The sequence below is a fragment of the Sceloporus occidentalis genome, unplaced genomic scaffold, assembly GCF_023333645.1.
Source record: "Sceloporus occidentalis isolate IW3139 unplaced genomic scaffold, rSceOcc1.0.p SCAF_3, whole genome shotgun sequence".
Lineage (NCBI taxonomy): Eukaryota > Metazoa > Chordata > Lepidosauria > Squamata > Phrynosomatidae > Sceloporus > Sceloporus occidentalis.
In genome coordinates this window covers 242843483-242855488 of record NW_028316983.1, presented here as the reverse complement: position 1 = coordinate 242855488, position 12006 = coordinate 242843483, and the positions used below count along the sequence as shown (strand labels likewise).

The 12006-nt window shown below is 39.1% G+C and overlaps 1 protein-coding gene across 18 annotated transcripts in view; it reads left to right on the top strand.

Moving 5' to 3' along the window:
• Positions 1-12006, top strand: part of PTK2 (protein tyrosine kinase 2) — a 261623-nt gene that overhangs the window by 144402 nt on the left and 105215 nt on the right. For all 18 annotated transcript variants that reach the window (XM_089518030.1, XM_089518031.1, XM_089518023.1 and 15 more), the window contains one exon: positions 4248-4310. In XM_089518030.1, coding sequence (XP_089374156.1) covers positions 4248-4310 — 63 coding nt within the window. The remainder of the gene's footprint in view (positions 1-4247; positions 4311-12006) is intronic.

The following is a 12006-nucleotide window of genomic DNA, read 5'->3' as shown; positions in this document are numbered from 1 at the left end:
CTTATTTCGTTTTTTAATGAAAATAATTGTTTTGAAGAGCCATTTTGCAAAACTTTCAGAATTTATTCTAACAGATGTCAAATGTTTTTATGTATTATTAGGTATGGGTATTTAAAAAACAGATTAATTGTCTTTTTATGCTATTTCTGTTCAGATCATATTTACAATTGAATATAAATGGCTAGTAAATTGTCTGCAGTTTTGAAAGTAATATGAAATGCATTTACTGTGAGATGCTTTTGCATCAATTTACTTAACAATTTCTGAAGAATTCAGTTAAAAACTGTAGGGCAATTCAAGTTTCCTAAGGCTTCAGCCTTCGTTAAGGAAACAAATATTTAAAGTTTTTTGTGGGTTTTTCGGGCTATGTGGCCATGTTCTAGAAGAGTTTCTTCCTGACATTTCGCCAGCATCTATGGCTGGCATCTTCAGAGAATGCTTTGCCTGGAAAACACCCAACTTTTTCCATGCAAAGCATTCTGTGAAGATGCCAGCCACAGATGCTGGCGAAATGTCAGGAAGAAACTCTGCTCCAGAGACTAGGACCCGGAACAATGGATGCAAGCTCCAGGAAAAGAGATTCCACCTCAACATTAGGAAGAACTTCCTGACAGTAAGAGCTGTTCTACAGTGGAACACACTCCTTCCTCAGAGTGTAGTGGAGTCTCCTTCCTTGGAGGTCTTTAAGCAGAGGCTAGATGGCCATCTGTCGGGGATATTTGGATTTCCTGCATGGCAGGGGGTTGGACTGGATGGCCCGTGCAGTCTCTTCCAACTCTATGATTCTATGGCCACATAGCCTGAAAACCCCACAAAAAACTATGGATGCCGGCCATGAAAGCTTTCGACTCCACAAATATTTAAATATCAAAAATACCAAAGCCAAGCCTATTAGGGTCTAGCTTTAACTCACCAAGGTAGCAGAAACATGCCCTTGTCTAGCTATGCTTCCCTAAGAATTGAGACTGACTCAGAAGGTTCACAAGTAGCTTGCAGTTTAAACAAAAGTGTACTAATGACTTGAATCTACATATGCATAGAGGCTAAATCCTACTCTAGCTAATTAATTCACCATCTTTCCAAAGAAAGTTGAGAGAGGAGGAAGATGGGGAATCCAGCAGTACAGGAAAAAAAATTTTTGTGTGTGTGTGAGAGAACTTCCCAAAGCAAGGAATGACTTGAATCACATGTTTTGTTACCAGTTTGCAAAGTTATTGCCATGTGATTCAGTAGGAACAAGTGGGATGTTTGAATGAGCGGAGACAGCAGGATTTGCATGTAGGGAAAATTGCCTAAGGAGGGGAAGAGAGAATGCAAAAAAAAAAAAAAAAATCTTCTAAGAAAGACGACTACCTTCACCCCTACCCACAGTTTATTTTCTATCCTATCTAAATTGTTTGAAGTACATGTGCATGGTAAGAGAGAACTGGATAGAAGCATGTTCAAAAACATTTGCCACTGTTGCAACATCTAAGAACCTTTTAACTTCAAGTTAGGAAAGATTAGACTTTGGCTATCCTGATCCTTCTCATCTGAAATTGATTTTTTTTTTAAAAAAAGTAAGACCTTCAAAAACACAGCTGCCTTTTTATTACTCTCCAGAGCCCAAACATCATCCAGGGGATATTGTGTGTTCCAGAAATAAGCAGTAGGCTTTGGAGAAATTAGTTCAGTGATCTCCTCTAAAGGAAGATATTCACTGGCAAGGATTTGATGGTTTCTTCCTTTGGTGGTCTGCTAATAAAATCCCCAGACTCCATGACAAGGAGTTTTTGATGTGGCAGTTCTGTGTCTGTTTCTTTCAAACATTCATACACTCATCCTGAAAGCATCAAAGACTGCTTGCATTTAGATCATTATTGGGCACCTCCTTTCTGCATGTTTCATGGAGTTTTTGGAAAGTGCTTTAGTGAGAAGGGAACAGAGGTTTTTCAGTCCTACCCTTTCAAAGGAAACAGTGTGGAGGGCCTTTATCTGGCCTCCTGCATGGGCTACTCTGCAGGCAATCTTTAGATAGAATAGGTTACTTCTCACCAAGAGGTAAGCATATTAGTCAGGCGTCTCTCTATCTCCAGTGGTGCTGAATCAGAATCCCAAGCAGATTGATAGCTATCTGCACAACTGAAGCAAAGCTTGGACATGTGGAGCAAAGTTGTCTTTGCTACTGTTAAAGGAATTTCCTGTGTAAGAGACACACACCTGCAGACTGCAAGTCTTCCCAGTCTGATACTGAATGCCATGTGAGCTTCATAGCTTGAACATTGGCTTGGTTAAGCCAGCACGGGGCCAAGTACTGTTTTATCTTTACACACACACACACGTGTGCACACTCATACATTCAAAAAGTTGTGCCATTGTCTTGCACAATAAAGCCGGGAAAGTATCAATCAATACAAAATAAGTTGCAAATAAGCAACAGAGTAATCCAGAAGGAAAAACAAATGTTGAATTCTGCAGTGTAGCGTGATTCTGAATGCTGTTGACTGCCAAAGGTAATGGTAACATACATACCAGTAGAAAACTTTCAGGGGTGCATGTTCTTACGTTGCTTGCATTGTAAAGAGCATTGTTAAAGAGAATCTGCATTCTAGGCATGTAATATGGCTTGACAGGGCTGAGAAAAGTGCAGCCTACCAAGGCAGTCTTTGAAGACTTCAAACCTTCCAGACTCCCCTGTCTTCCCTTTTTCTTAATGGAAAAAAACCTGAATGGCCATTCCTGGAAGTGTCCAGGAGCAGCAATATACCTCTCAGATAGGTCACAGGGGATCCTTCTACTGTTCAACATTTAAAACAAAACAAAACAAAACAAAAACCATTGTTTTTCAGAACAAGAACTACCTGCCACTTCCAGGTTTGGGGATTGGTTTGATACATTTTGGGCAGTCAGTGGAGCCCCTGGAGGGCCCCAGGGCAGGAAAAAAAAATCCCCTGGGTCCACCTCAAACAAAACCAACAAAACAAAAACATAAATCCCATCTTGGGAGACAGGTGAGAGGGAGAGAGAGAGAGAGAGAGAGAGAGAGAGAGAGAGAGAGAGAGAGAGACAGACAGACAGACAGACAGACGACTGACTGACTGACTGACTGACTGACTGACTGACTGACTTAATAGCAAAACATTACTGGTCAGAGTCTGGAGTCTGAGCTGTAGATTTCAGATTGGATTGGCAGCAAGATGTAGATGTCAAATAATAATAATAATAATAATAATAATAATAATAATATGTTTTATTTATATACCGCTATTCCAAAGATCATAGCGGTGAACAGCAAGTAAGCTAATTAGCAAGTAAGCTAATTTGGCCCCAACAGTCTGGGTACTCATTTTAGCGACCTCGGAAAGATGCAAGCCTGAGTCGAGCTTGGGCCCTTTTGCTGGTCTTGAACTCGCAACCTTGTGGTTTCGAGTGAATGGCTGCAGTACAGGCATTTAACCACTGCGCCACCAGGGCTCCTGGATTGGCAGCAAGCCTAGAGATGTTGTAGAGTGAAATTAATGGAAAGACCACAGTATTTGAAAGCAAAGTTTGATCTTTAATTGGTTGATAGAGATAACACAGTCGGAAACTGTCATCAGGATTTGTTACAACGCAATTCACATAGTATGGCAGACGCAACATCAGAAAGATGAGCTACCGCAGCCTTCCTTTTCTGATGCCCTCCAGATGCTTTGGATTACAACTGCTAGCATTTCTTACCATTGTCCATGCTTGTTGGGACTGATGTGGTTAAAAATTCAAAAGATTTGGACAGCACCATTTTGGAGAAGGCTAGGAGTACTGTTTTGGACCCTTTCCCACTACAGGAAATCCTCAAGCTAATGTGCAATTTTAAAAAAAATGCTTTTAAAATAATAAAACCAGTACCGCTTGGATCTCACACTCAAGACTATTGCCATACCTAAATCCACTTGTTGCTCCCTGGATATCATATTCCATCATGTGGTGTTGATGGCTGTGAAAATGATATTGTGGAAACTACGACATGACAAACAGAGGGCTTGGAGTTTATTCTGGGACCTCAAAACGTATTATGGATACAGTGGTGAAAGGTGGGTTTTTTTAAAAGCTTTCCTCAGATGATCAATATATGAGAAGTATTTATGAGATGACTTCTTTAATCTGTGTGAAGATTTAGGAGCATTAGGACTGTTCAGCTTCTATTAGTTAAGTTGCTGTGAGGCTCTGCATGCACTGTTGGGTTACTTTTGGTTTGTCCTGACAAGTGTTTTCTTTGCTGTTTTCAGGAGATCATACTGGGAGATGAGAGGCAATGCATTAGATAAGAAGTCAAACTATGAAGTATTAGAGTAAGTATGTGGATTTTGCTTCAGACTTTGGTTGCCTTTTGTTTAGGAGAAAAAATGTAACTTTAGTTAAAAGCTCTTACAGGGAGGTCTGCTGCTGCTGCTGCTTTAATTAAGATAAAACCAGAAATTGTAATACTTATTACATTTCAGACCTCTCCACTTATTGAGGAGGCAAGAGCTCATCTGTTTTTGACAGATCAAGACAAAAGGAATTGTTCATCATTTGAATGTGCTGATATTCAGTGTCATAGTTGTACTGGCCATCTGCATTCTGATAGTGCTTGTGTGATCAGCCAGCCTAGTTCTCAGATTTAGCAGTGCTTTATATAAAATGGATTATATGTTTCTGATTAGATTAATCAGTCATGAGACTTAGGTTCAAAATATACTGTAGAAATAATCCAGTTTGCGACCACTTTAACTGCCTTGGCTCAGTGCTAAGGAATCCTGGGGATTGTAGTTTATTGTGGCATCAGAGCTCTCTGGCAGGGAAGGCTAGATGTCTCAGAAAATTGCAGTTCCCAGAATTCTGTAGCACTGAGCCAGGGCAGTTAAAGAGGTCTCAAACTGGATTATTTCTGCAGTGTGTTTTGGACCTAAGTTACACTTCAGTTGTTTATTAACGCCTGGGAATACACTTTCTGTTCCTTCTATTCCTGTGCTAAGTTAAGATGTGGTTAGCAAAGACACAAATTGTCTGCCATGTGTTGAGAAAGGAGCTCAACATTAAATGCCAGATATTGACTTGAACAAACTGAGATAGTGGCTCCCAGACAAATTTCAACAGAGACTTTTGCATCCAGTTCCAGAACAATAGTCCATGTTGCTACAACCCACTGAAATGCAGTTTGGCCATTGCCATGTACAAGCGTACCTCAGGTATCAAAGTAGGTGTATTCCTGTGAATTTCCTCTTTAACAGAAACTTTGGTACCAGAGGCAGGAGTAACATGGAAGGAATAGCTATAGGTTTCTACACCACAAATAAGAACAACAATTGAACATGTTTCAGACAACGTCTTATTCAGAACTAAAGATATGCACATGTAAAATGAAACAACTAGGTCAGGTAAGCCTTGCATGAATAAACAACATCTTGGAAATTTTCTAGGGATCATTTGAAGGCTTCTTCCAAAATGTATCCTGTAATGATTTCTTTCTTTCTTTCTTTCTTTCTTTCTTTCTTTCTTTCTTTCTTTCTTTCTTTCACCAGCCGCATGTTTCTTGTAGTTTTCATTTTAATGGCCAGAAATTTATACTTAAAAAAATGCTGGGCATAGCTGATGAGGCTTATCTAATCTCCCTTTACTCTCTGTTTTGTTGCTCATGCATGTTCATTAAAGGATTTCATAGGCAGCTACTGTTTATTTTGCTTGTTGCAGGCAGATACACATGGCCACAGGTTGAATATCTTTTATCTGGAATTCCAAAAACCAGAATATTCCAAAATCTAAAATTGTCCAGATGGGTTACTGAGATATAGTGGTGTCTATGCTTTCTGATGGTTCAGTGTACATAAGCTTTTTTCATGCACAAAATTAAAAACTGTGTGTATAAAGTTACCTTCATGTGTTTAAAGTATTTACAAAACATGAATGAATTTCATTTTTATGCTTAGGTCCCATTTCCAAGATATCTCATTATATATATGCAAACATTCCAAAATCCAAAAGCACTTCTGATCCCAAGCACTTTGGATAGGGGAGACTCCAATTGTACAGTGGAACTGGTTAGAGTAGAATCCCACCCTACCATTCTCCCAATGCGAATGCTGCTAAAACAAACATCTAGCTAGTCAGAGGACAAGGAGGAGAAGGGGATGGGCAGGCATAAAAAGACTTTCTCAGAGACTTGGTTAACCAAGGTATGCCTGTATTGATAGGTTTTTAGAATGCTGTAAAGGCCTTCTTACAAAGCCTTTGTAGGAAGCAGAAATGCATGAAGGATGTAGTGGGAAACAGATGGCAAAATTCAGCTTACAATGTGGGGTGACTGATTCTTGAGGTCAATATGTAAAGGTTAATGTTCCTTGCAATAGCATACTCATGACAAGCTGTGGAAGTGACCTTTCATTGGGTGGGTGCTGACTTCTGTTAGCATGCTTTTAAATTTTGTCATGATTTTGTAAATACTTTTATTCATTGTATAGTTTAATTGCATTTGTTTTATTTAATTGTAAGCTGCCTTGAGTCCCATTCTTGGGGAAAAAGTGGGATATAAATCAAACAAATAAGCAAGAAATAAAAAGTATTCCCTAAAAGATCAATTTTGAGACCATGATCTACATTAGTCATATTACTGGAAGAGAGAGAGAGAGAGAGAGAGATTGCAGGTTTACATGCATTTGCCTATGAAAGTTGTAGAGATTTCACTTAATTCAATAAGATTTGCTTCTAAATACATTTATGCAGAATTGATAAACTTATTCCTTGTGGTCGCTGTGATTCACACGTGGGTCGCCTCCACCTGTGCATTGCATCATTTGGAATCTTCTATTCCTAAGTGAATGTTTTAGTAGTAGCCCTGCTCCATCCTCAGCAAGCAGGTCTAGAAATGATTATCACTTCTTCCATCAGTTTCTTTTTGTCTGCCACTGTGGCAGCATGGATAAGAACATGCTCTTCAAAGTATATATATATATATATATATATATATATATATATATATTTGGGGGGGGGGGCTCCTGGAAGAAACAAAATTTTTATAGGATACAAGAGGACAACTGTGGGAATTTTTTCTAGTATCCTAAGCCAAATTGCTTTATTTTTGAGGTAGCATAATCAAAAGTGCTCACAGAAGCAACATGCCACTCCAGCTGACAAAAGGGAGAAAGGAGGATGCTGTGGCTTGAAGTTTTAATGACATCCTGTAATTGCATATTAGTTTACGTAGTTGCCTGATTGGCACCAAATCTGGTTTCATATAGACAACAAGCAAAGACATGGCTATTTATTAAAGTCTTTGTGCACACTGATTTATTTCAAGTGCTATTCATGCAAGTTATAAACAGTTTTATCTTTCAAACTTGCTTTAACATCTTAATGTGATTAATGTGTTTTTGTGTATTTTAATTATTATTTTTGTTTTATATTGTTTTAACCTGCTAGTATTGATTTTACCTCTATGTCACCCTGAGGTCTGTTGATATAAGGCATGATAAAAATATTTTAATTAAAAATAAATAAAAAGAATAAATAATATCAGTAGTTTTTATGGGCATTGATTGCCAGAAGATTATAGAAAGATAGCACTCATCATTCAAGAAAGCGCTCATTGTCTAGTAAGGAAATAAACACTACATATTGTGCTGCAGTGGAAAAGCTATTATGGGGTCTTTCCATTTGCACGTGTGGCTGAGATCTGCATGATTGACACAGAAATGTCTGTCATCAAGGACCTTCTGTTTTATCAGCATGAATTATACAACACAAGTGTAGATGAGAAGCTTGGACATAATCATAAAATGAGATCAATAACAAAAAAATGTAGTGTGGGATTCACGCACATGCTCTTAGTCTGAGCAGTTGTCATTGAATCTTCTTGATAATTAAGGAGCCTTGGTGGCTCAGTGGTTAAAGGCCAGTACTGCAGCCACTCACAGCTACAAGATTGTGAGTTTAATCCTGCGGAGCTCCAGGGTCGACTCAGCCTGGCATCCTTTTGCAAGTTGCTAAAATGAGTACCCAGCTTGTTGGGGGCAATTAGCTTACACTTTGTAAACCGCTTAGGGAGTGCTTAAGTGCACTGATAAGCGGTATAGAAATGTACTTGCTATTTCTATTTCTATTGCTATATTCCCTAGGAAGCAAATTAAAACCACCTCTCATTTCAGTTCACTTTCTTTCAAGAAGGAATGGTGGGATTCTCGCAAAGATCTATGCTGTCACATTTGAGACCCTTCAACATCTTAGGGAAATTTGCATCATACTACCATCTGCAGTGTTTCCAGAAAAAATGTGCACCATATTGGCTAAAGGAAGAAAACAGAGTCCCTCCATTGTTATGTCATCGTGATTTCTTTCCTCATTATTTCACCATATCAAGAAAAAACAGTGGCTTGAAACTGATTCTCTCTCCCTCCCACCCTCCCTCCCCTTCCCCCCTCTTTTTTAAAATTTGTTTTTTTATTTAAAAAAGAAGCAAAGGTGAAATATGCATTTATACATATAGAGAGTATTTCCTCAAATGTAAGAGCCACATACTAATTAAATGGTCCTTCTCTGCTGGGCTCAGCAGTGCTGTCAGCACCTACGAGTATAACTGACCAAGGTGCTAATAATAGAGTCTCCATGTTCTATGTACAGGACTTTACTTCAGAGTATTTACAGCACTATATACAAACCAACAATTATCCAGGCAACCATCCACTAACAACAGCAACCACATTGAACATAGGTCACACCCATATTTATACATTTTGTCCACAGCATGATCTTCTCACACAGTTGTTTGCATTAGTCTTCTTACATCAGCATCTTGCATCATGTCTGCTGTGCCATCGGGCGTATCCTATATGGTATGAAACGTCATGTCAGCCACCATGCTGCAGCCTTTCCATGTGTTGCATCACCCAACATCCATATTCAACTCCAATTTCACATAACACTGATATCAAAATACATCAAAATGTGTATATATTAATTGTATACAACCTAGGTTAGTATTGCATTATTTATATCATACATCTTCAGATTCTGTTGTTGTAATCTTCGGCAAATCATTAAAAACCTTTTGACTTCCCTCCACGTTAGCACTGATCATTTCTTTAAGTTTCAGTTTCCCCATCCTATATTCTGTTCTTGCCAACTATTATCCTACATATACTTTGTGAAATTTTCTAAAATTTTCCTGTTTGATTTCTGGGTTTTATAGTAACACTCAACTTAACAAAATACACATATGAATAAATACATGTATAAAGAAAATTTGTAATGTTGTTTGCCTTCAAGTAATTTCTGACTTACGGCGACCCTAAGGAGACCCTATCCCAGGGTTTTCTTAGCAAGTTTCTTCAGAGGGGTTTTGCCATGGCCAACCTCTGAGGCTGAGAGTGAGACTTGCCCAAGGTCAATCAGTGTGTTTTGTGGCTGAACCAGAATTCAGAGCCTGGTTTCCAAAGTCTAAGGCCTGAAACACACGGGCCAAATAAACTGGTTTCTGCCTGGTTTAGAGGCAGGGCATTTAGATGACACATGCCTTGAAACCAGGTGGAAATCACACCCAAGCTGCGCTAAACGATGGACTGAAAAGAGGCTGAATTTTTCCACTCTTTCCCAGAAAATTTGCACCTTCACCTCTGCATCTAAATACACCTATGCCAGACCAATTCTAAAGGAGCAATCTACTTCCTAATTGGGCATATAAACACACATATAAATGGTTTTTTGTGGGTTTTTCGGGCTATGTGGTCATGTTCCAGAAAAGTTTCTTCCTGACGTTTCACCAGCATCTGTGGCTGGCATCTTCAGAGAATGTTTGCCTGGAAAGGACTTGGCTATATATATTGTGTGACCGGGAAAGGCAGGAGTGATTTGCATGTATATTGTTTTTGTTTCTGATGGCAGGCCTCAGGGTGGGAGGGTCTGCACAAGAGGATGAGTGTCTGCTTGATAGTGCTTATTGTCTGTTGGGAGATTTCTCATTTGCATTTGTTGAGTCTTTTTCAGGACTGGTAGCCAAACCTTGTTTACTTTAAGGGTTTCCTCTTTCCTGTTGAAATTGTTTAGGTGTTTGTGGATCTCAATGGCTTCCCTGTGCATCCTGACATGGTAGTGGTTGTCATGGTCCAGAATTTCAGTGTTTTCAAACAGTATTTTATGCCCAGGATGGTTTGTGGCATGTTCTGCTACTGCTGATTTTTTCTGGCTGGCCCAGTCTGCAGTTTCTCTCGTGTTGCTTGATTCTTGTTTGCACACTGCATTCGGTGGTCCCTATGTAGACTTGTCCGCAGCTGCATTGTATGCGGTAAACTCCTGCGGCTGTGAGAGGGTCTCTCTGGTCCTTGGCTGAGTGCAGCATTTGCTGGATTTTCTTCATTGGTTTGTAAACAATTTGAAGGTTGTGCTTTCTCACCACTTTGCCTATTCTGCCTATTCTGTCTGTGGTTCCTTTGATGTATGGTAAAAATACCTTCCCTTTGGATGGCTGCTTGTCTTCACTTCTCTGGGTTTTCCTAGGCCTGGCAGCCCTTCTGATGTCTGAGCTGGAATAGCCATTAGCCTGTAGAGCCCGGTCCAAATGCTTCAGTTCATCTTCCAAGAAGTGGGGTTCGCAGATGCGTTTTGCTCGGTCTACCAGTGTTTTGATTGTGCTTCTTTTTTGTCTTGGGTGATGGTTGGAGTTCTTGTGCAGGTATCGGTCTGTATATGTGGGTTTTCGGTATACTGTGTGACCCAAACATAGGTTTGGTTTGTGGATGACTGGGACATCTAAAAATGGCAGTGTTCCTTCCTTTTCTTTTTCCATAGTGAATTGGATGTTGAGGTGGATGTTCCTGTGAACAGATCTCCACTGCTCAAAAGTCTGAGTGTTGTCTATATATCTGCACATTGCTATCACTGTAGTTGGCTCACTTATTTATTGACTTATTTACTTTCCTACTAACATATAATGCTAGTGTTTGATCTTCGTGTGTCATTGAGTCACGGTCTGTGGCATTACTACATTATAACATCTTTATATTGCAAGCCTGAAGCAATGAAATGTAAGTTGTATTGATGCTCTTGCTTCAACTTACTATATATTTATTTGACTTGTATTGAAATGGTAACAAGACCATTAGAAGAGTCTTACAAACAGTAAAGGTCCTTTTAAACCAGCATCCTGATTCCCACAGTGGCCAACCAAATATGTCTGAGAAGCCAAGAAACAGGGTAGGCTCTGTTAACAATCTGCAGGGAAACAATGTTATAATACTATAAAATACAGTCAGCCCTTCTTATACACCAATGTGAGCATACACAGTTTGAAAATTTTCAAAAAAAAGTATAAATTTCAAATATCAAATCTTGATTTCCCATTTTTTATAAGGGACACCATTTTGCTATTACATTATATTTAATGGGACTTGAGCATACACGGATGTTGTTATACATGGGGGATCTTGGAACCAAACCCCAGCGTATAACAAGGGTTTACTGTATAGTTCAAACCAACGCCTGGCAACCACATACTGAAAGACTAATAATGTAAGATGGATTTTTGTAAATGTGTGATGGAGTCCCTGTTAAAGTGCTCTTGCATGTCATGTAGTCTGTCGGATTTATCTAATCCTACAGAGGAGGATAAACTGCATGCAGTTTGCATCTGAGAAGAAATACATCAAAGGACTTAATATTTATGAAAGTTTTATCACATACTTTTTCTGCTTAGCATCACTGCAGGAATTCTCCTGTTCGTTGCTGCAAAAAAGCTACCTTTAATCTTAATGTTTTTGCATGAGTTAGGAGATTTTTTAAAAGCAGACTCTGTGGTTGTTGTTGTTGTTTTGTTTTTTTAAAAAAGAGGGCTACAGTCAATTGGAAATGGTTCCCCTAAATTGTAGCGTTCTATGTGGAGTGCTTTTTGGTTCGGTCAGCTTTACTGCAAGGGCAGAAATGTTCCTGGTTTCATGAGAGAGAATATATGTTGAAATTTCCTTCATTTGCTTATTTTTGTGTTATTGTTTTTTCCCCCCTGCACACGCACACACTTGGTCC